Source organism: Habropoda laboriosa, unplaced genomic scaffold (genome assembly GCF_001263275.1).
Source record: "Habropoda laboriosa isolate 0110345459 unplaced genomic scaffold, ASM126327v1 scaffold76, whole genome shotgun sequence".
Lineage (NCBI taxonomy): Eukaryota > Metazoa > Arthropoda > Insecta > Hymenoptera > Apidae > Habropoda > Habropoda laboriosa.
The window spans coordinates 584521-608602 of NW_017100184.1; the positions used below are offsets into that span (position 1 = coordinate 584521).

At 43.0% G+C, this 24082-nt stretch overlaps 4 protein-coding genes across 4 annotated transcripts in view; 3 read left to right on the forward strand and 1 right to left on the reverse strand.

Moving 5' to 3' along the window:
* Positions 1 to 2081, reverse strand: part of LOC108579311 (protocadherin-like wing polarity protein stan) — a 10580-nt gene extending 8499 nt beyond the window's left edge. The window contains exons 1-2 of the mRNA XM_017942818.1: positions 1636 to 2081; positions 1 to 1507 (exon numbers count right to left, since the gene is read on the reverse strand). Of these exons, the coding sequence (XP_017798307.1) occupies positions 1 to 1507; positions 1636 to 2081 (1953 nt within the window). The remainder of the gene's footprint in view (positions 1508 to 1635) is intronic.
* Positions 2082 to 10699: 8618 nt separating this feature from the next.
* On the forward strand, positions 10700 to 11817 carry LOC108579312. Its single transcript, XM_017942819.1, has 3 exons — positions 10700 to 10978; positions 11093 to 11483; positions 11573 to 11817. The coding sequence occupies exons 1-3, from the start codon at positions 10700 to 10702 to the stop codon at positions 11815 to 11817; spliced, it is 915 nt and encodes a 304-aa protein (XP_017798308.1).
* A 540-nt stretch (positions 11818 to 12357) lies between these two features.
* LOC108579403 (cilia- and flagella-associated protein 69-like) lies at positions 12358 to 14392 on the forward strand. Its single transcript, XM_017942932.1, has 7 exons — positions 12358 to 12440; positions 12514 to 12665; positions 12736 to 12940; positions 13008 to 13315; positions 13400 to 13614; positions 13700 to 14131; positions 14204 to 14392. The coding sequence occupies exons 1-7, from the start codon at positions 12403 to 12405 to the stop codon at positions 14390 to 14392; spliced, it is 1539 nt and encodes a 512-aa protein (XP_017798421.1). The 5' UTR covers positions 12358 to 12402.
* A 515-nt stretch (positions 14393 to 14907) lies between these two features.
* The window catches only part of LOC108579343 (plexin domain-containing protein 2-like), a 30007-nt gene continuing 20832 nt past the window's right edge, over positions 14908 to 24082 (forward strand). The window contains exon 1 of the mRNA XM_017942865.1: positions 14908 to 15555. Coding sequence (XP_017798354.1) covers positions 15429 to 15555 — 127 coding nt within the window. The 5' untranslated portion in view covers positions 14908 to 15428. The remainder of the gene's footprint in view (positions 15556 to 24082) is intronic.

Below are 24082 nucleotides of genomic sequence, written 5' to 3' on the forward strand. Positions count from 1 at the left end.
AGTCTCCGAGTTAACGGTTATAGGAAAGTTCTCCGTGGAAGCTCCAGAAAAATCTCGAGCCCCAATGGTGTACTTTATCTGAGCGTTCGCACCTTCGTCAGCATCGTACGCCTGTATCCTGAGCACCGAGTAGCCTACGGGCACGTTCTCCGAAACGGACTCTTGAAAATGACTGGTATAAAATCTTGGTGCATTATCGTTAACGTCCTTCACGTGTACCAACAACTGTGTAGTGTTGGATCTAGCTGGCGAACCACCATCTTGAGCACGTATTACTATTTTATAGCTTCTGGTGGACTCGTAATCCAGTGGCTTAACGAGGGCCACATCACCGCTCATCGAGTCTATGGAAAAAGTGTTCTGCGTGTTCCCGCCAATTATGGCGTACCGCACAGCTGCGTTATTCCCCGAGTCGGCGTCCGTCGCGCGTATACGTGCTATCACCGGATTCGCCGTATAATCGAGGTCCTCTGCTATCCACACGGAGTACGTACGTTCGGTGAACTGAGGATAGTTGTCGTTGTCGTCCAACACATGGACCACCAGCGTCGCGTTCGCGGTTTTACGCGCCGAAGGCGGCGTCGCCTGATCAGATACGCTCAAGATCACCGTGTACACCTCGGTCTTCTCTCTGTCGAGAGGCGTGCGCGTGGTAACCACGCCAGATCTCGAGTCTATTCTGAAGGTTAAAGCGTCGTCCGCAGTCTCGATTCCGGTGCCGCTGGTCGTCGATAGAATACAGTACTCGACTTCGGCGTTTCGGCCAGCGTCCTGATCGGTCGCTTTCACAGTGACCACCGTAGACCCCACAGGTACACCCTCCCTGACAGAAGCGTCGTATTCCGGCCACTCGAAGCTCGGAGCGTGATCGTTCGTATCGATGACGTTCACTTGGAGAGTAGAGGTGCCTGTTCTCGGAGGAAACGAATCGTCCACGGCTAATACCCGGAAATAATGAACGTCCACGCTCTCTCTGTCTAGCCTGGCGCGAGTGGTAACCCTACCGGAGACAGGATCGAGAACCAACAGCGCCTGAGATCGCGCGTCTAACAGAGAGCTCATGGAGTATCGAACGGTACCACCCTCTGGATCTCTGGCTCGAACGGAAATTACATAAACGCCAGGATCTTTCTCCTCCTCGACGAGGCCGACGTACAAGGGCTGTTCGAAGTACGGCGACTGATTCTTCAATTCTCGACGGACTCGTCTGCCCAGATCCGTGTCGTCCAGTTGACGATGGTGAAAGACGATCTTCAAACGATGCTCGGCATCGGTTAACCGCGAATCCATGCCGCACCTCAGGTTCATAGACACTGAGATCTTCCATAGCGGATCGACCAGGCATTGCTCCCTAGCCGAGACCAAATCCCCCGCGGCACCCTCGATCAAGAACCTAGGGTCCGCTACGCCGCCCCACCTGGTCTCGCACTCCTTCAACGCTGTCTGCGGCAGGAAGTCTCTCAGGGCCGCGACCAGCTGCGACGTTCTAAGGCAGACCTCTGTGAACCTGTACAAGCGGAGCAACCTTATTATCCCTTATCGCGATTACCGTTGTCGTTCTCTCGCGGTGCAATTACACGCGCTAACTACCACCTCGGAGTTGTATGTGAATTAATAAGAGAGAAAAGAAGTCACCTTTCCGCGCTCGGCATAGCGTACGAGGCCAAAGTCTCCGCCATCCATCCTCTGGTGGCGGCTAGATCTCGATTCTCGCCGCCGCAGCCGGTGATCAAGATTCGGAGAGGGAGGCTGTAATAGTCGATGGTGGGTCTGCCTAGCCTGGAGCTGGTCGAGTCCACGTAGAAGGTGAAGATCCGCGGATACTGAAGGCCGTCGCAGCTCAGGGGTCGCGCAAGGGTGACGCGACCTGTGTGCGGGTGCACCTTGAGCAGCTTCGTGGCGAACCAGGCGGTTCTTTCGTTCGAGACCTCGTACTTTCGACGTCCGCCAAGCTGTGGTACACCTGCCTCGAACACTATGCTACCTGCTGGCGTGCTCGAGGAGAGGACGGCCAGGTAAGCCTCGCTCACGCTGCAGAAGCAAGCGAGGAACGAGAGGAGGATCCATTTCCAGCGAGCCATGGCGGCCTCCTCCACCCTCTCTTACAACGACCGCTCCTTCTTCGTCTTCAAGTGTCCCATTGTTACCGATTCTCCAGCCTCTTCCCGCTCAACGCTCTCTCGCCTCGCCTTCCATCTGCGAAAGGGAAAGATTCTCTTCTACTCTTCTGTTACTCGTGTGACGAGTAAATTGGATCGTTATTTTCCCCTCTCCTCTATAAAATAGGGCTGATTCTGTATCTTCGGATGCAAATATTTAGGAACGTTGTAACAAGTGCTGCGCCGTTCGTGGTTCAAGTCGATCGAAACACGCTCGTTAAAAAACGTCTAGCACGAAGTTGAGAAGCGGACGTGACGTTCGTTAGTTCAGAGTTCACGACCGTGAGCCAAGTCTCGAGCGGAATATCTCAGGCCGTGGTACCTTTCGACGTCGACCACTTCCGCGATAATTCGCGAAATATTTTTTCGACCACGGTTCGTCACGGTGACTCGGGATTGGAAATGAGACAGATAGGCGATAAAACGATCGTAAAACGAGGCGAACGAGCAATTTCAAGAACCGCTGAATAATTCATTATACGTAGAAGAGGGCATAGAGTACGACCTAGGAAGCTGCCGCCAACCGGGCAAAAACCGGTAGTAGTACGTTCGTGCGAGAAAAACCCGAGGAGAGATTACTTTTGCTAGAATTTATTAATCCGGATTAGAGCCGGTGCGACAGCATCTCCCCGCTTTTTTCCCATTTAATTGCAGTCTATTTCGTCAAGGTGTGCTCGTATCGGTGAAACAAGGGGGGGGAAAAAAAAGAAAACGCTGTTCTGGCTGCGCTGCTTTCTTACGCCGAATATCTTCCGCGAGTGTGAGAATGCGATACCCGCTGTAAAACGTGGGAACGACGATTTCCGCTCGTTTCACCCTCCACGCTCCTTCGTTCGTTCCCTTCTACGGCAAATTCGTTGACCCTGCCTGCCTCTCCCGTTTCACGCATCTAGCCTATTATCTCGTGAAACGCCGATTTTCAGACGTCTAGACAGACGAGACCCTCTCGCATCTTTTCTCTCGATAAGCGCGCGTAACACCGAACCAAACGTGATTCCGCAGTTCTCCGTTCACTCTGCGCCGGTAAAAAAGGCTGTATACGTCGGGAATATCTCCCCGCGTCCTTCGAGCAGGACATCGAAACGTGTAATCTCGAAGGATGCAGTTGAAACACCCGTTTCACCGGCGAAAAAAGAGAAAGACACGGCGCGCTTCTATTTCTCCTCGTTCGCGAACCGTGCCACGCTTGTAACATTTTAACGCAGCATCTGCCAGACACGAAAAACTGATCGAACCTTCCGCGGAATATTATTCATCGTCTAAACGAGGAGGATCATTTGCCGCGCCTCTTCGTCACCGGCCGAATATAGGCCGAAGCTGCGATCGACGAAGGATCGCGAGGACTGCGCGAGGACTGCGCGAGTCCCTCGAGAAAGTATGTCGGTCACGAAAGCAAAAAAAAAAGTCACGACGAGGAATCCCTCCTGCGAACAACAAAAGCCGCGTAACGGTTGTACGAAATTGCGTTTGTTCCTGCCGAAGCGAGAAGGAGTCGAAGGAGATCTCGTATTCGAATTTCGCCTAGAACAACGATCGAGTTACTCGAGGGTGGAGAGCTGCGAAGGTAGGAAGGAAAGAAAGGTTAAGGTTGGGCGCAAAGGACGTCGCGATCGTCCGCAATCAGCATCTTCTTCTTCTTCCGTTTGTCTTATTGCCTCGGAGAATCGTCCTCGTCGGTCCTGAAGATCGCGGGGACTAGTTGACCGTAGCGAGAGCACGAGAAGATAGGCTCTCCGATCCTCCTTCCCCGGAGGCTAGCCGATCCGGTTTGACCAATCGAAACGGATGGTGCATCGGCACGAACCAATCGAACCACAGCTTGCACAACCAGCCACCAGCAGGTAGACAACGAGCACACGGACTCGAGCCGCACTCGCCTTCGGAACAAAACGACCCGACCCGACTTTGGAAAAAAGAACGAGCAAAGAGATGGCCAGGGACGCGCACGCCGCGATGCTTACAGCCGGAGAGCCTCTTCCTCGGCTCGAATGTATATCTACAACGGGGTAATTCCTTCTTTTTCTCCTCCAAATACACGAATGATCGTAGAAATGGAGTAATTTCGTTCGGTCGCTCCTCTACGTCCGTCCACTCTAATGGCTGAGACCAGTGGTACGCGTGACTAACGCGTCGCGAGAGGAGACTCACCGGTAATCCACCTATGGAGGAACGAAATTGGACGCAGTGGAAAAACTCGCGAATCATCTAAACACCCTAGCAGCGAACGTTCGCTCGACGAGTTTACGGAGTAATAGCGCGTAGGATGCGCGAACATATTCGAAGATCGTCGGATAGCCAATATACACATATTTCTCGTTGCTGGTTATTAATGTAATTGCCCGTGTGTGCGCGTAGTAAGATATAAATCGACGATCGTAGCGCCCACGCGTTGAAAGTTTGCGCATCGAACGAAAACGCACGGTCGATTGCTCTCGGTAGAATGATAATTGTTGCGCGTACGGTGAAACGCGTCTCGCGATGGTATTCCGTGAACGATGCACGCACCTTTATATTCCACGCTCGTTCCCGCTCACACGTTGCCGACTCTTAAATTCCGGTTAACCGTCCAGTGGAAAATGCGCGATATCGATAACCATCTTTTCGCCTCGAGATTCCTACCCCTCTTCGCTCTTCTCTTCTATGTGAAATTAGTTGTCCGTGCTGCTCTTCCTATTACCATCAACTGCTCTATTTTCATATTCCTACGTTTTTTCTCTGTTCTTACGTAGACTAGAGTGGTCTTCAACCGGTGGTCCGCGGAAGAATTTGCTAAATATTTGCTACGTCAGTGATGAAAGCCAAACAGAGAAATCAAATGGACGTTAATGCCAATAACTTGGGCTACTGTTGGTAAAAATGAAATTTGAAAAAAGTGATTTGTAGTACAAAGGGTGCTTGGATAAAAGGGGACAAATGGTTTTTCTTAAATTTTCTCATAAAGATGAATAATTGGTAGAAATAGAAAAGTTGTAATTTGCAGCGAACGAAAAATTGTCGTACAGTACCGGCCAGCCCCACTTAGTTGCTACATTTTACGGTCTAAGAAATAAATAATGTTAATAAAAAATATTGAAAAATAGAATATAACCGTTCTTGATCCGTACACTCCACGTGAGCCCAACCATTGCAGCTATGAAAAATAACTTTTGTCGTACGGAACACCATCGTAAACGTTAAACGCTTAGAACTCTGCTAATACTGAAGAACAAAGAATCTCAGGGCTGTAGTATGCATTTGTTTTTCCATCGATAATGCAGTCAACTGACAGTGGTGCACGGCTCTCCTCTATATCAGCAGCAGATGTCGCACTAACCAAAAATTGTAATCTACGTTGGTTTTTATCTCTGACTGACGCCGGTCCGCGGGTGTTAAAAGGTTGAAGAACACCGGACTAGACGACCCGAAGGGATACCAGGTTTGGTTTCTGCGAAGCAACTATTAATTACACGAAAGAGGGTCTGGAATTCGAACCTACCAATTATCCCTGAACAGCCAGGTCCCCGTATCTCGCCCGATAAAGAAGAGCGAGCCTTTTCGGTTCACCAGTCGCCGAATGGCTTCCCGAGAAGCCTAGATAAGACGATCTTCGCCGGCTGCCAAACTATTCGAGACGTTTTCGATAAATCGAACTGTCTGTTATCTCAGAGGAAACCAGTCGACCTCGGCAAAGTAACAAACTCTCCACCGTTCCGACCTTTCGATTGAGACATAAAGACCGCGTTTACCGGCCGTTCCCTCGAATCCGTATAATCCAATTTCTCCGTTTCGCCACTGTTTCACTCGCACGAGTCTTTCCGCCGCATTACACGGGGCCGCGACGCGTTTCTTTTTCGGCGTACTTTTGTTGAAGTTGAAAGACGGCGGTTAGTTGTTGATTCTGCGTGATGCAACGCGAAGAATCGCGATCATTCGTTGAATCCTTTCTAACGATGTTTTAATACGGCCTCCTGGGAGTCCTTTCAATCTCGTTAATCCGCGCACGGAAATCCTACGGAGAACCGGTGTCGATTGACTCCCGAGTATATCCTTCTTACTGTCCGATAATTACGCGACAATAGCGCTGTAGAGAGAGGAAGTTTGTAACCGATTTTCGACGTGTACGAAAAGTCTCATTACGATTACGCACGGTGCCGACAGGCTGTCGAAGGTCGGAGAAAATTAGGGAGGAATTATTTGAGCTGGAACGGGAAGAGGCCAGACGCATCCTTTTTCGACCGAACCATCCGCAACCGACAACTTTTTCGTTTTCTCTGCTCCAGGCTGGCTCGGTTCATTTGGCCGCTTGACGAATGAACACGCGAGAAACGCCGCATACCTATTACAATAACCGGTGTACACGGTTCCCGTTCAAGGTTAAGACAGCCAGGCACAAGATCAGCTCTGGGAACGCTCCGTGTCTTTCTTCCTTAGTTTTTAATTCAGTTCCGTCGTTAGATGGCAGAGTTCACGTTCGAACGTGCTCGAACAGAGACGATTGAAAAGTAACATCGTCCTTGGCGGGAATGCGAAGAGGAGGATGATGATTCGACAAAGTGGAGAAGTTTCTTCTCGAACGTATTCTCTATTCGAAATAGATTTCCCGCTACGAAGATGACTCTGGAACGTGTGCGCTTCTCGTCTAAACGAAAACCAAATGGAAATCTCGCCGTTCCTCCCGGCTGTTACAATAACAACCGTTACACGCCGTACGAGAAACTATATTGGCGTAACGGTGAGCGGTAAAATGGGAAAAAGAGGAAGCGTAGACGCGACTATCGAGTACCACTATCCTCGAATGTAGTATACGGGCATGCGGACACCTCGCTTCTCCGAACTCTGATAATTGGTCACGAACGATGACGTCGCGAGATTTCGGAAGGAGACGATAGATCGATCAGCGAGGGAATGATTCGTAGAATAAGTCTGTAATTTCAAGCGATAGTTATCTCTGTTCCACGAGTCATGCTAGCTCAAAAACAAATACAGACCACTCTTGCTTGCCTCTTCTTCGCTTTCTTGCGCCTTTCGCTTCATTATAAATACGACGGCGACTTGGCTAACGTTATTACTACTCTGTATCCCAGAAGAATATCTACGTTTTCTCCGGTGAAAAGAAGCGGGTCGTCGAATTCTTGCACGCGATTCGCAGATTTTTGAAAGTTAACCCGTTACCAATTCTAGAAATCTTGGTGGAATAAACGACTCCGCGTTCCAGAACCCTTCCACCGTCGACTTCCGTTACTGAAAATCCGTGGCTGAAAATTTGAAAGAGGACGCATGGTAGATCGAGGAGAGCGTAGTACGCTCGAGATGCTGCCCGGAGATAAAAGTCCTACGGAAGAACGCTCAATTTTATGGAACCTGTTCCCACCGTCGCTCCCTCAAACGGGTTTAGTTAGGTGCATACATTTCACGCTCGTATGCGTGCACGGGCGTCTTTAAAGGCCGTAAATTAACCTTCCGTTCTTTCGACTGCACGAGGCAATCCGAAAATTCGTGAGTATCTTAATTAAACCGGCGCAAAATCCCGCGTCGACATTCTCGATACGCGATTATTTCTTAATCCTGCCAACGGTCCAAGTGGATTTACTCCTTCGGTTCGTGTAATTTTGAGCCAAGTGTCGATAAAAACTTTGTATCTTTTATTTGGATATTGTTCGTGTTGGAAAAGTGAATTTGCGACTGTTCGACACTTTACCTCCTCTGTTCGCGTAATTTTAGCTAAAATATTGATAAAAATCTGTCGTCTATTAGCGTTGAAAAAGTGGATTTTCGATCGTTCCACGCTTTACCTCCTCTGTTCGCATAATTTTAGCTAAAATATTGATAAAAAAATCTCTCGTCTATTATGTCGCTATTGTTAAGTTGAAGTTATTTGAATAAAAAAAAGATGAATATGTTATTCGATAGGGCTAACAGCAGGATAATACCGAAGAGCTACTTCCGTGTGAGTGTTGCAGTGTTCCTGCAGAGAAGAGTAAAGTCGCGTCGCGAGTTGAGTCTACTCGCGAGCCCTCGTTGCAAGAAGAGAGGGTGAAAGAGAAAAGTCATCCTACTCTCCCTCTCCCTACCAAGCAGGGGTGAGTGACTCACGTTCCGCAGCTTCGACGCCGACAGTCCGGACGCTTACCCTCCAAATATTGATTTGCCGGCTCGAGGAAACAAGCCAGCTAACCCTCGCATCGGCGTACCTAAATTTTTCTAACGTAACACCGCTGATTTTTTCATCTCCACCGTCTCGTTCGATCTTTCTCTCTACTCATCGTAATACTTTCTCCGAAACTCACAATCGAAAGCTTGCCGAACACTCGCCTATGTATCACGCGCTTTCCCGTTACGTACACGCATTTGCGTGCGTCAAACCACCGGTGAGAATGACGGCTGGGACGCCAATGTGTACAATCGATCAAACGCTTCCATATATCGTTGTGCTTTGAATACACGTAGACAGAATACGAGAAGCGTTGCTTGAAAATGAAAAAACATCCGCCTTGGCCAATTGTATGCGTAAACGTCGAGAATTTTCCGCCGGTAGACACACTTGGATGTGTAAAAAGACACACGCACCTTTTCTTTCTCCTTCTTTTTTCCCCGGGGGCAAACCGTAGAGAAGAACAGAAACGACGTGAATCGCATTCTCCGCTACGAGACGCAACGTTTCTCTTCAATTCTTGAGAAGCTTAATAAGAAGACGATGTTACGAGCGATGAGAGAGAAAGAGAGAGAAACGTGCTCGTTTGGCCGTCGGAACGCGGAGAAAAGGGTTCGAGGTAAAGGTAGAATGTAATTGTAGTCGGGGCTTGTTACACGCCTCGCTGTCGTAGCAATTAATAAGGCATTTTTCCCGTGAGAAAGAAGACCGGTGCGAGAAACACCGGCTACGCGTACGCATCGCGGCTAAAAAAGTCCACGAACGTGCCATTCAAAAAGGTCACTCACCGTCCCGCCAAGGTCGTCGCAGTTTTGTCACATCGCTAGTCACACCCAACTTCTGTCGTTTCTTAATCCTTTACCGACACTCTCCCCCGTGTGGACACGCGAAATTTCCAAGAGAAACGAATATCACACTCACACACGTTGCGCGAACCACTCCGCTCAGATCACCAAGAACGACATGCACGCACTTCAGCTGCTGCTCTCGGCAGCGTCGCGACTACTACCAACCACCTTACACGCACGAACCAATCTTACGTGCGCGAGCATAGCGGAGGGCGACTACCTGCGACCGTGTATCTCGACATTGACTTCGAGCGCCGATCAAACGACCATCTCCGCTCTGGCCACTGATCCGTGGTTAATGCGCCAAAAATTGCTTCTTTCAAAACTGTCAAACCACTTCCTGGACCATCGCGAACAAAGCTTTTTCTTTGGTTGAAATCGATAGCGATGGGAATGACTCGGTTATCGGTTGAAATCTTACTGCAATCGGTCGATACTATCGAGTAGAAGTTTTATCGTTAGCTAATATCGATACTTGTTATATGCGGTCTTTTTCAAACGTATTATCGAACGGCGTATCTCGTGTACAATTGCTTCTTTCGATTTCTCAACTTTTCTCAAATTGTTCAAACTTTATACGAAATATACGATGCTTTCTATGCACTGTATACTTTACGTCATTTTCCGATAAATTATATCTTTAAGTACTGGTTGAAGGATGATTCGTTTGTTTCTGCAACTTCCACTGACCAAGAATTGAAAATATGAAATGCTTCGTTTCATAAGTATGTAAGTATGTATATACTTGCAAGAAGCGTGTACTTTCTAATTTCGCAAAACTAGGAATATAGCTTGGAGAAACGACATCCTCGGCACTGGTTTTTTATTTGATTTCTTTCGTGATATTAACGTTTTGCAAGCGTCAAAAATATAATTGATTACATACGGTGAAAAGTTTAGGTAAACCGAGACTCACGAGCACACCTTGCTACCGTCGACAGCGTCGGCGACTGTTGCAAACTCTCTCCTGCACGTGCACGAAGGACCAACACATTCGTATATTCTCTGTGTACGACTATTCTAACATGAACAACATTTTGCGACCGATATTTCTCGTTGCAGTAGAGCATAAATGCACGTATTGTTCCTTCTCTAGGCTTTTCTTTAACACTTTAGAATGTTTCTGATTGATTTTACTGGAATCGAACGTGGTATAATCAATTTCTCGAAAAGTATTCGAACCGAATTAAAGTACACTGCGTCGGCGCTTCATTTGACGCGAGCGTCATCTATGACGTATTTTAAAAATGTTGTATCAGAGGGCGCCATTAGGTTCGGCAATTGCTTTTTTTAAGTTTTGTCCGCTATTTTTTAACGTGTCTATTGTGAGATTAAAAAAATATTGTGATAATATTTCTTTTTTTCATGAAATTTATGTGACATTTGTAGCGAGAAGGAGGTAAGAATTCTATTGACAATTTCATTTTTATTTCGATCTTTTTATGATTAATCGGTTTTTTTTTTTTTTTTTATGCCATTTATTCAGCAATGTAAAGTTCGTTCAAATTCTTTTGAATCTGTTATACGTATGAAATATATTGTATAAATAAACGTAGTAACACATGGAGCTAAATAAAGACGCAATACAACTTTTTAATAAATTGGAAGCTAAGGATGTTTGGAAGGATTTTAATTGTCCAAAATATATTATCCGTCCTTACCCTAAAACTGATAAATTACCAGAAGGAATTTTTCATTTTCGTGAATATTTCAAAGTAGACACAAATTATATTCTACAAAAATTAGATAAACTTATATCTGATCCTATAATCAGTAATAGTGTACCCCGTATATGTAGACTTCTATATGAATATCTTCATGAAGTAGGAGACAATGGATATGTATCCTTTCTTGAACTTTTTTATCTGATAATATACTTTCTTATTTATAAAAGGATTTTCCTTAAAAAAGTTTAGAAAGTTAAAGATTTACCATTGGTAATTAAAATATTAAAGTTTTTGGCTGAAAATGTTCAATTAGTTAAAGAATATGAATTACATTTTGATAGAATGTTAGAACTTTGTAATTTACCACCCTTATTGGAAAAATCTTTCGAAGGTGTCACTAATTGTCATATATTAGAACAATATTTTACATTGTTAGGAGACCTTCTTGTTATCTTACCAAAACATCAAGCACTGAAAGTTCACCAAGCTCTTCATTCTTTGTTATTGAGAACAAAATTAACAAATGTCAATGTAATAAAACTTAAACATTGTCGTAGAGCCATGGAAAAATCAAAGCTGCCACTTATTGTGGTTGAATTATTACAAGCTTCTTTTCCAGATATATATCCAAAAATTTTAGACTTAATTTTTTTACTTTCATCCACTTCACGTGTAAGCTGTAGGTATTATGAAATTAATTCTTTCAATTTTTAAATCTAATAAACGTTTAAATATTTGCTATTAAATTTCTATAATGGAAAAATAAAGCTCTTAGAATGCTGGAAGTTAATGTACTTAACACCATATTCATTAGAATGGATCTTCCTTATGCAACACAATTACATTGTACAAGACCACCTGATTCGTTATTAATTGGAAATGAGTACTCTGACGATACAACTCTTTTAATAATGAATACATTATGGAGTCTAATGAAATCTATTATTCCCCCTAATAGCATGCCAACTAATTTAAATAAAAGTTCAACGCCTGCACATTGTGTTTTATGGTAATGTTTAGAAAAGTATACAAAAAATCGTGTATCACATTTTGAAACTAATTTTTAATGTACAGGGGTTTGTGTTATGCATTTAAAAGGCAAATATGTTACAGTCAGTATAGAAGTTTCAATGCAAGAATTAGAAATGAAATTGCTATGCTTATTTTTGTCATTTTAAACACATTTCCTTCTTGGAATCTTGTTAGTAGTGGTGTAGCAGATGCAGTTATTGAATATTTAGTTGGAGTTGAAACTGGTACTGCGAGAGTGTTTTCAGAACTAGTGAAATTTGGTAGAACAAACGAAGATTTATTTTTTGAAAAGATTTTATTACTAATTGTCACACATTTAGCAGAAGTTGATGCTTGTATACTTGTAATTATTATTCTATTAGTATATTACATGTGATAAATTATGGAAACTGTTATAATATTGTGGCATTTATTTATGATAGTTCATGGAAAGAAGGAACCTCATGCAAACTGTACTTCAACTTGTTAATCCAGATACTCAAGAAACCAAGATTACTTGGAGTTCATCTCAATTTTGGTATTTATGGTTGTATGCCATAAATGCTTTGTCTGTGTTAGCACCAAAAATGCCACAACAATTTTTAGATCATAATGGTAGCATTAGGTAGATAAACATTTGTAGATAGATTTATAATTTATCATTTTTATTATGCAAAATAAATATAAAATCTTTATAGGTTGTATATGGTATTGGAATGGTGTTTAAGTACAAAATTTAATATAAAAATTGTGATGGCATGCATAAGAACAATTTGCACCATTGTTCTAACAGATAATACACACATACTAGAATATTTTCGACACCATGGGATTATATTGTTATTAATTAGTTAGTTTTTAGCCTATGCATCATGAATTTTATCTTTTCCCATTTACACATTATATATAACATATTACAGAACTTATTAATTGTATTTTGAAATTTGAGAAGATCACAATGAAAGATCAAAGAACTTTAACATTAGCATTAATAATACTTGAAAGACTAATGAGAAAACAAATGTTTTATCAGGAGATATATGGAGAATATAGTGTCACATTCGTCATGGAACTGTTATTTCGATGTTTATATCAGAAAGGTCAAGAATTTCAAATAGATCAACGGTAATGTGTATTTATGATAGTATAATCAGAATATTTAAATATTACTGCATAAAAAAGATTTTGTTAGTCTTTTATTAGCAATAGGTTCCTACATTTGGGAATGCATAATATGGTGCCCTAAAAACCTTGAAAAATTCATTGAATATGGAGCAGTATACATTCTTCTAGATATTATTGAAATTGTACCATATTGTTCTCAATGTCTATTCCTTGCTATTTTTACTGATATGTGTGATAACTTTTTCTGTGGCCCATTTTTATCTACATGGAGGGGAATTGATAAGAGAACAGGACTAATGTCCTTGCTAGCAAAAGTATGGAGAGAAGAAGAAATACGGCTTAAAGTTAAAAGAAATACAGATGGCACAATTAAAGGTCAAGTTGCAAGATAATATCAATTAATCCAATGTCACCTAGCATCTACATGAAAAGTTGAATAAATTATTTTTTACATATTAGATGTAAAATTGCCTCAAATGGGTCATAAGCAGTGGCTGGATACTTATGATACAAAACTAAGTAGAGATATTAGTCCAGCAATAAATGATATGATTGGTTCAATCAGATCAAAAATATATAGCATTTGTAAGATAATTGAAAAAGATAACGAAAGGTATGAAATAGCAAAGGAGCGCTATAAAATATTATATGCTAATCTTTCAATGGAAGATAGAGTGAGTGCTGTGCAAACGAATTCATCGAATCTTTGGTTATACTTTGCAACATTTGACACAGATTGTGTATATAACATCTTTTCAGATTACAATATCTAGCATGGAATTGTATTTCGTATTAAAATTAGGTCAGGTCTGGATAGAAATTGCAAAATATTTTGAACATGTTGGTATCACTCCACTTGGCATGGATGGTCAAGCACTTTTTTTAATGGCTCAACGATATTATTTAGTGGGTTCACTGTCGAAAGAGAGACAAACTAAAATAATACAATCTATCAAAAAAGAGGAAGAAATTGAAGAGAAGGACGAGTATGCGAGAATTCGCGATTCTAAACTGATTATAGCATTAGATGCATTTGACGAGTTAGATTACATATGTAGAACAACAGACAGATCGTACATGTTGAAGAAAAAAAATGAACAAATACAACAAGTTAATCTAGTTTTAAAATTTCCACATAATTCAGATGAAGCACATTGTCACAGAACATTCAGAGATAAAATAATGGTTACGGTAAACAAAATATTAAAAAAAAAATGTTTATATTTGAATTTTATTTTCTCGGAATTTCCATATTTTTTATAGGCTATATTTAATCAACACCAAACAATAAGCACTGGTTTGAAGTCAGATTCACATTTAAGCCAAATGAAAATGCCTCCTCTTGTTTCTCCCTGTGATTCCCATATTCCTGACATAACACATTATTCCGAAGTACCCTCACCATCTTTATCAAGTACCTGTTTTGCTGATTTAGAAATTTTAGAAAATTAGTTATCGTTCGTAATTTAAAATGATAAAGAAAATTTTATTTTGATGAAAAATCCATTATCATCTTCAGAGATTATAGATGTCTTCTTTGCCGGTATATACAACGAACGCAATTACTTGGGTATTTCGAAGTATTCTTATCAATAAAAATTTAAATAAAAATTAAAAGGTAATTTTTTTATTTCACTGAATGTAAAAAACATAGAGAATAGTATTTCTATATTTTAGTAATAATATTCCTTTTATTACCGTTAAATCTCCTTCTACGTTATTGTGACAAAAAAAATGTTTACTCGTTCGGAAACATGTGAAATTAGTAAATCAATAAAAGATCGAAAAGTTTTACGAAATTACGATTTCAGTTGGAATGCATCGAGAAAAGCGTTTAAGGATCAGCGACGGTTTGATTGGTTCCGCCATTATCTTGATTCTAGATTCACAATTATCTAGATAACTTAACGGAAACTCTCCTAGGAGAGCGATTGAAGAACGCGGCGAAGAGCCAGTGAGAGCCAACATGCCGTTCGTGCCGCAAGCAATCGTCGCCGTCGTCCTCGTCCGTCCGGTACCGGTTTAAAAACGTGTTCGAAACAAAGTCCTCGGCTGCCAGTCTCACCTTCTCGCGCACACTTCGTGCCTGTTCGTAAAAGAAACACGAATTCTGGTGTACGCCGCGTGTTCGCGTTAAACTTGAATCGCCGCCAGACTAAATTGTTTCTTTTTCGGTGACACTTGTGAGCTGCGTGGTCAACATTATAAAAGCAGACAAAGTGTAAACCGTATCCTCGATCATAATATACCCAAAATATTTCCTTCGTTCACCTTCCGCTAGCATCGTTTACTCCGTTCGCGTCCATCGTTTCACTCGACTCTGTTTCCATCTTTATCTATCGTTTCTTACCCCGTCTCTGTCGTTTCCCATACCCTCTCCCTCCGTCATCCTTCCGTCATCGTCTGGTCGGTCGCGTGAGGCAGACGGGGTACGAAGCGCACGGATTTATATTCGTGTAGCGCAAGAGAGTTTAGCAGCTTCGTAAATATGGCGTGTGAACGGTGGTGCTTTAACCGTGGCTGTGACGGAGCTCCTCGACGATGGCTGTACATCCTGTTGCTGGCCTTCTGTGTACTCGGGCATCTCGGCTCGAGCCTTGCGGACAACGAGCTCAGTGAGTTTTCAACTTGTTGCACCTTCACGTATTCTCTTTCCCGACTCGCTCTCGAGACGATGTTTCTCGTAGACTCGCAACGAACGAAAAAAAATCACGTTGAAATTAAGAAAGGGAAAGACAGCCGTGGATTATCTGGTCCGCAGAGCCAGATAAAAAGGGAACAATCGAGAAAAAGAGAGAAAGAGGAAAGAAAAAGTTGTTTCGTCGAAGGAACGAGCGAGAAAACGAACGTACGCTTCTTCCTACGCGCACTACTACGCAATTTCACTAAGCGTGCTGTCCTCTTTTAAAAGAAACAACTTCCCTCGTTCTTCGTCCTTTCTGTTACACGTTCCCCGCCGCGCGGTAATTGCTGTGGTGTGCGTGTCGTGTGAAACGTCGTTTCGTCGGGAAATCAGTCGTTCCTGGTCAACGCTAATTCCATTTTTTCAAATCGTTATTAAAAAACATTAACCGTTATTCTGTTAAATTAAAAATATCTTTATTTTCTGTGCCCTTGTCACAGGGTCACGTGACTGTGTACATTGTATACGTGCGTCTTTCTCAGAATACATTTCTCTGTCCCTTTCTTTCTGGAACTTTTTATCTTACATCGTACCTACTAATATTACGATTAATATCATCGTCATTAGCAAGATTACAACACATTTAATTATTACATCGTTATTCGTACAAGAAACGTAATTTCTATCTGGGGAGGGGAGTTCCTCGCGTGGGTTGAAGTTAGCTGGAAGTCGACGTCCCAATCGATCAGCGGTCATCGATGTGCGTGTGTTTCGTGTTTATGTCATTCGATCCCGTTCGATCGGTCGTGTTGCCAATTTTTCGGTGTCGTTAACCTTTCTCCGTATAAATACATACATACGTTCAGACCGTTGGCCATTAGTAAAACATTCCCGCGTGTTATTGGAATACGTCGTAAAAGTATGATAGAATATTTTGTATTTCAAGAGAAACGTACGTTTTATGAAAGCTATCGCCACGAGACCCAAAGAAAACGTGGATTTAGCAACGATAATGAATAAGTTGTCGGTGCAATCGTTCACTATTTCGCTCACGGAGAAGAAGCTACGTTTTCCAGCTCTGTGTTTTGTGTCGAAGAAAACGGAAAAAGCGAAGCGGAGGAGGGAATGAAAAGAGTAAAAGAACACGTGCAACGTATCCAGTTTTCGTGCTTGGATTGGACGACGCTTTGAATTTCTGAAATGACAGATCGAAAGGTTATCGAGGTCCGTTATATTTCTTTCGATTTCATGAATAATTTTATGCCGAATGTCACTGTTTATGCGAAATCAAGCCACGCAATTTCCTTTATCTCAAGCCTCGCTGAAGCTCCCCGGCACGTTTCTCTCTGTTTACTATTCGTTATTGGTTAATGCGACATAACGAGAATACCGAGTCGTATGTTATTTTCTTCTTCATGTTTAACCTTATTGAATCGATTACTACGTGAGTACATATATGTACCTTGTTTTTCCTCCAATCAAGCATCGATACATTCTCGTTACAATAAAAATAATTAAACGATATTTTAAGCCACGGTGATAAAATAATTTTCGTTATCTATTACTCTTATTGCTAGTCCTGTGAAGTTAGCAATAGGACTACCGAAGCAACCGAAATGAACGATTGGTGTTTATGAAAAAATGACTTAGAATTTGTATAATAGTAGATACAGTTTCGGTAATTTTTAGGTACAAGTTAATTATCGGTCAAAATGACTCGGCCAAGTTTGTTGCAATTGCGTAAACAGAAATTAGCGAGCAGCCTGAAATTACTGTAATCGCTGCGATCGCGTGGAATGTTACGAGATTACTACGCGAAACAAAGGAATACCAGTTAATCAATTATGCAACACACCTATGTAGAATAATTCCGCGGAAAACGTAAAGACTTTCTATTTTACTCGAGTAAAAGAAGAAAATGTTCCCTGTACAAGTGGTTTTGCAAGTTTTCACAGTGTGTTACGCGCCATTAATTTCACATCGTTGTACTATTTTTTTTTTTTTTCACTTGAGAAAAAGTATCAAAAGGTCGTGTGTATGTTATAACGCAAAGCTCAGGATTGAACAGGAGATATCCACGTGCTTTTCCCACCAATTTCCGCAACGTCTGTCGCGCGACATTTAATACGCAGATCTCGTTCTCATCTGTTTCTCTTTCTTGTCCTCTGTTTCGCCAGACGTTCTCGTTCTACGTACATTTTTGCGCATAAGAGACAGGTGATCGTGGTTGCGCTATGAATCACCCGGTAATACTTTTTTCACAGACATCGCGCAACAATTCCATTAGCCGTTCGATCTCGTGTTGCGTTTCCACGTTCGGTGGAACTACGATTGCGGTACACTTTGCAATTCGTTCGATGAAACATCGATAGATTATCGTGCAGGTAGAAGCGTATTGTGAGCCACAACTGTTGCGTGCACTTCTCACTAGCACTGCTAGCGTTCTCATTCAAGTGCTGTGACACAGGATTCTGTACTCATTGCGGGGTAGAAAGGTCAATGAAAGAACCAAGCTACAATCTGTGACTGTGATGGTAGTATAGTAGAGGTAAACGTAGATCAACGTTTTGTTCTGGTCTCGAGAGAGTTAAGCCTGTTGAGTGTTCGTCTCGTTAGGATTAAGCATAATTTTCTTTCTTTCTACGATACAGACGAAAGGGGGCGGTACACGAGCGTCAGTTAAATCTGCACGATCGTGTGTAATCGAAGATGGTATCGATAATCGATTTCACAAGTCACGTGGAATCGTATAAGTTCACACGTTGTTGAAACGAGTGTCAATTGTTCCATCGATTCTATTACTTTTTTCCCCTCTGCTTCGTATCTCGAAAGCCACTTCTCTGCACTGCGATAGAAACAAAAGAGGTACTAGTCGTTGGTTATACACGGTGCTCGATCGGGAGCGTAGTTGTGTAGAAGGCGTTACGAGTGGGGTATACTCGTGCGAAACAAGTCGAAATTGCCGCTCACAAAGGACTGCGAAACGCAACCGATCCTCTCTTGCCACCGTTGGAAAAGCAGGATTGCGCTTTCCAAGTTGACGCACTTATTCCTCTCTCGATTGGCCGCGACACGTTCGCCGGTTTCAAGGCTGTAGGGCCAATTAAGCGACAATGGGACTGTGAACCGCGCCGGTCTATATAGCATCGTGGCTGGCTGCACTCGTGGAAAAAGATGTGTTGCAGCGAGTGTTAGCTGCAATTGGCGCTCGATCGGGGAACCAATGTGTGTATGGGTTCGAGGGAAACAATTTTAAGTGCTAGCTCTCGTGTCGTGTTCTCTGCTAATGGCTTTAGGTTGCGTTAGGCACATGCTATCGCGACAACGATGTAGGAAAAATTTGTCGAGGATGTGGGGGAAGTGTTTTAAAAAAAGTGTTTCATTTTGAATGGATAACCTTAGCTCGCGTTGACAACCGTTTGCGGTTCCTACTGTATAATACGTCTGACAATAATATTTAGTGTTTAATATTTACCTGTCACCTTATCAGATACTTCGTTGAAGATATAAATCAACCGAGCAATAGCTGTACGAAAATAAATTTGCGCATATTGTTTTTCGCCCGATGTTTGCACATTTTTACAATTTAGCATTCGAGACTGTCCGCGCGTGAGCAATTTGAACGCATATTGAAAATTCACCAGATCTCGCGGTATGTCTTTTGCGACCTTGGAAAAAAGCTGTTCTCCTCAGAGTGATTGACATTAATAGGTATAATTATTGCAGGATGACACAGTGTGAAGCGAAGAATTCCGTTCAAAACCAAACTTATACACCTCGATATCATTTTTTCAGTATTTTCGTCGCCTTATCGTCTTCGGTCTTTTTTTTTTTTTTTTTTTTTTTTCGCGAAACCGGCAGCGTAGTATCTCGATCGATTCGCTTATTCGCCTGCATTCTCTGTGATGATATTTGCTCGACGATAACGCGGTAGAGTCGATAGATAAGCTATTCGTGAATCATGTCACCCGTCATATTTCTACCAACATGGAAAGTTCAACGTTCCCCTCGAATTAGTCCTTCGGATTGATGCTTGGTGTTATTTGCGTCGTGTTCGAACTAAAAATAGGAAACATCTGGACTTCTTGGCAATACATGCGGCTAAATTCATATATCCACCGCGAATGGAGCCAACTTCTTAGCCCAGATCTCGTTGCTTCGTTAGCTCCGATCTCCGATCGATCTCTGAGTCACGTTAATCGTTCATTGATACCAATTTTTTTGTTTTATTCAATTCACTGTGTTACGTGTGTATACGCGTTGACCTTAAGTTCTAAGAATACCGACTACGAAGCTCCCTCAAATCCTAAATTATTTGTTATCTGTTGTTTAATTAACCCCAAGACAGGGGTTAATCTGTTTTGAATTAACCTCGAGATGACTCCGTCGATTGGTCGAATAAAACATACAGACGCTGGTCTATTGAATTCTAGTAGATGAATAGTTCTCCTTATCAGACGCGCAATCGTTTAAGTGACTCACTGCAGCTTGGAACGTTGTTGAAACGGGAGAAACGCGACCTGAAGGGCAGAGAGATTCCCTTTTTTTGTCCGCTTGGGAAGGTCGGGGATGATAAGTTCAGACAGTTTGAGGGCGAGGAAAAGGTGTGTCTATCCTCGCTATATCTTTTCTCGTCATTGGCAGCGCGAAATGTAACGAAGAAGGGTATAATAGCGTATGTCCACGAAGCGAACACGAAGATGCGCACACGCGCCCGCACGTATCCGGTTTCTGCGACGTATATCTCACGTGTTCAATATGCCTGTAACACGACATAATCCTATATCGTGTTCCTCCGGTGATCGGTGGAACGCACGTTACGAATACTCGCAACAAGACAGTCTTTTAAGCTGCTTCCTTAGGTAAATCTACACCTTCGCCGCATGCCTCTGCCTCCGCGGATTCTCCGACCAAGTTTCTTCTTCTTCTCGTCGTTCGATGTACAGCGTGTTCAGAGAAACCTATCTGACCACTCGGAGGTTCTTACCGTCGAGGCCTTCGGGTGTAATCTTTGGGAAAATAATTCCACAAGGAATTATTACTCTATTTGCTGTACGATACGGGAAAGAATTTCGTTCTGTTTGGTATAAGACTAATATGATAAAAAAGCGTGTAACGTCTTCGGAGAGCGTGAAAAATATTGGAGGCGCACGAGCGCGTGGCTGGCACGCATGCTCGAGGAGAAATTTCGAGGGGAGGGTGCAGTGTCCGAGGCGAACACCCACGTGCTGCCCCATTTTATACGGTCATTAAGTCTTCCTTTCACGGATGGCCCTCCTGATTACACTTGATTGGACCGTGTCTTGCACACTCGTCGCTTCTAGACTATAGTGCGAATTATGGGTCAACCACATTGTGGATAAGTGTCGGTATTAAGTATCGAGCTTAATCGCCCCTCTCGCGACGCCGCGTAACATTTGTTACGATTAACTGTCCCGACGACGTAGACCTCGTTTTACGCGTAATTAACTAGAGACAAAATTAATAAATCGACTGGTAGATAATTTGAATGACGTTCGAAGCGATACGAATTACGTATACCAGAGAAAGAAGTCCTTATTCGACGATGAATCGAGAGAAGCGTTTCAATACCGAATTTACCCTAGATTTAATCCAGTCAGATTGGAAAAGAAAGGCACGATATATCTTGGAACAAAGTCTGTTTCTATTATAGTTACATGTTACGTCAGGCTTAACTGTAACCTGCAGCGATAGATATCTGCGTAAAGTATGCTGACAACTCGTACATGCTAGTGAAATTTCTCGTTGAACTTTCGAAACTTACTTAGGTTAAAGCCATGTCTGTAGATACAACGTTGATTGATTTATCAAGTATGATTTATCGAGTATGAAAGGGAGCAGCCGCTTCGTTGGTCGAACATGGAAAGAATGCGATTCCGAGGAGTTCGTTGCACTCTTAATCGGACGCGTAAGCTGAAAGGTGGTCGACTTAGGGCTGTGGTGCGTGTACTGTGCGCTCGTAGGTGGACGAAGAGACCGGGAAAATGCTTGCTTGACGCGTTGGGGTTTCTCTCTCACCGGAAGCTCACCGTCCCGTGGCGCGAGCCCTTCCGCTTTTGCATACAGATACTTTAATCGAGCGAATCGTTCGATCGACGGTCACGCTTCCTCGTATTTATTTTCGCATCGACGTTCTGTTCGAATTTAATCACCGAATAGATCTCATGTGGTCGCGGTTCGGAACAACTGGGGAGAGAAGTTTTTTAGTTTAACAAGTTTCATTGTGGAAATATGGACGAAACGAAGCAGTTAATGTTACGATTAACATTAACGAGACTCTCGTTGTCTTGGTCGTCGTGTCGTGCTCGTCTGGCAGCTGCAAGTAAGGCGGCGCCAAATAATTCATAAGATAATTTCTATCGAACGAGATACGCAGCGTGTCTTCTTATTGCTAGCCTCGATACGGATTATTGACTCAATTCTCCGGAGACGTAAGTAAATTGCATTTAACGAACTACTCCGCGATATCCCATTAAAGCCACCGAACTTCAATACCCCTCGTGTATTCTGCGTAATGTCCTTTAATCTAGGAAGTTTCGTTGGGGAAATTTCACCGTTCGAAAGAAGGCGGACTCTTTTCTCTCTCTTTCTCTGTGCGGATGTTGTTCTCGGTAAAAAGTTGCCGAACAAAGCGACGTTTCAGATGAAAGCGAAACGAGCAATCTCGAGGGGGAAAACAGGTGATAAAAGTACGCGGTCATAAATGGAAGGTTAAATCAAGGCTACGGATGCCTACGTCGTGCTCTCGATAAAGATTACGCGTTCTATATGCGTGACATACATTCCAATACGTTCGCAGTAATCTCTCGCGCTCGGCGGTGTTTTACCAATGATCGCTCGGACTGCGCCGATACGCAGTGTTTTTCCAACGATCGATGTACGTTAATTAAGCGAGGAAATGCATAGTTGACGGTGTCGTTATTCGATCTTCGTTATTCGACTTTCTCCAACTCGTCCATCTCGATTCGCTAGATCAGCCGTGTAAAGGTTAAGAAACGCATGATCAGCAACCGTGTTTCGCTGGGTAACGCTTTCGATCAGCCGTATTTATTGTTGCACGCTCGCGATCAATTGGTACGCGCTCGGCAATCGTAGCGTCGCTGATATCCACGTCGAACACGTCAGCGTATCACCCCATCGACCTCGTTAATGCCAAACGGAATGGAATTCGAGTCGGACTACGTACATACGTGCATATGTGCTCGCTTTTGTCAATTCTACACCTCTCCAGTCTTCTCATTCGATATACACACCTTGTACTTTGTTTCCCGTGGATCATACTTCGGTACACTTTTTGCGTTCCGTTTCAATCGGCACGACCGTGTGTAGATCGTAGGACATCGTTGCTCACGTTTTCGTCCATTTAACCGTGTGACGCTGCTTTCACCGCTCTTTCACCGTGACAAATTGCGCCTCTTTTATTCTCTTTTGTTGCGTGGTCATCTTTCACCCAGAGCGTTACTAGAACGCGAAGATGTAAGAGTACGTTCGTGCTTAGAGTTTGTTCAGAATTGATTTCAATGAGAAACAGATATCGCGACGCGACGGCAGCCAGTGTAACATTTCAATAAGAGTGAAATGCTAGAAAGCGGTAGTCCTTAAACACGAGGGAAAAATATAAAACGACAAGTCGTCGACTAAAGTCGGTTAACTGTAGCTCGTAAATGGCTCCTCTTTAAAATGAAACTGTTCTAAATACAAGGTGTTCCACCATGTTTATCTTCGTATTTACGTTATTAACGCGATAAAACGAAACCTTAATTTCTGTGCAATTTTAAACCGGCCTTCAATTCCGCAGGAAGAAATATTTCGTGGTATCAACGAAAATAATACAAACCGGTAATGCGAAAGACGATTCTAACGACCCTCGAGGGCAATTAGCGTTAATTGAGTGGCTGTTAGAGCGATTACCGTACCGTATTAAATTTTATCCGACTCTCCGTAGTATCAGCGGGCGGTACACGACGATTTGAAATCGACGTGATTTCGTTTCGTATCGTGTAACGTTACAAGATTTGTTAGCAACACCCTTCCCGACACTCGTTGCATTATCGTCTCCAGATAACAAGATATACGTGTTCCTGATACGCGCCACTATCGTTTTCGTTCTTGCTTCGACTACTGTACGAATAATCAACGACGGGGGAACACGCCTCGACTTTCTTATTTGTTTTGACTCGCTGTTGGAATGCAATTTGTACACCGATGAGTCACTTGGACCGATTGGAGTACGATTTTGTATAGTTTTTATATGTTGTTCGTTGATTCGAGGGAAGGTAGTAGAGATTTTCCAATAAATTTCGAGGGAAACTTGTCGTCACAGGTGTATCGTACTTCAAAGATGCTGTTTGTTACTGCGTGCCATGTCCTTGCGTTTACGTAAGCATCGTTCGAGTACCTACTTGCACGTTACGCAAAGGATTGAATCGTGAGCTCGAGTCATTTCTCTCGCACGGATATTTCGAGGCACGTTAAACTCTTAGAACTCGGCGTATTTT

Bases quoted from the DNA above. Each gene is read 5' to 3' on its own strand.
- LOC108579312 (XM_017942819.1), top strand. From the start codon at position 10,700: ATGGAGCTAAATAAAGACGCAATACAACTTTTTAATAAATTGGAAGCT. The intron at 10,979-11,092 runs GTATCCTTTCTT...AAAATATTAAAG, and splicing joins AAGTAGGAGACAATGGATAT to TTTTTGGCTGAAAATGTTCA. The intron at 11,484-11,572 runs GTAGGTATTATG...GGAAAAATAAAG, and splicing joins ATCCACTTCACGTGTAAGCT to CTCTTAGAATGCTGGAAGTT.
- LOC108579403 (XM_017942932.1), top strand. From the start codon at position 12,403: ATGCCACAACAATTTTTAGATCATAATGGTAGCATTAG. The intron at 13,615-13,699 runs GTGAGTGCTGTG...ACATCTTTTCAG, and splicing joins ATCTTTCAATGGAAGATAGA to ATTACAATATCTAGCATGGA. The intron at 14,132-14,203 runs GTAAACAAAATA...TATTTTTTATAG, and splicing joins GAGATAAAATAATGGTTACG to GCTATATTTAATCAACACCA.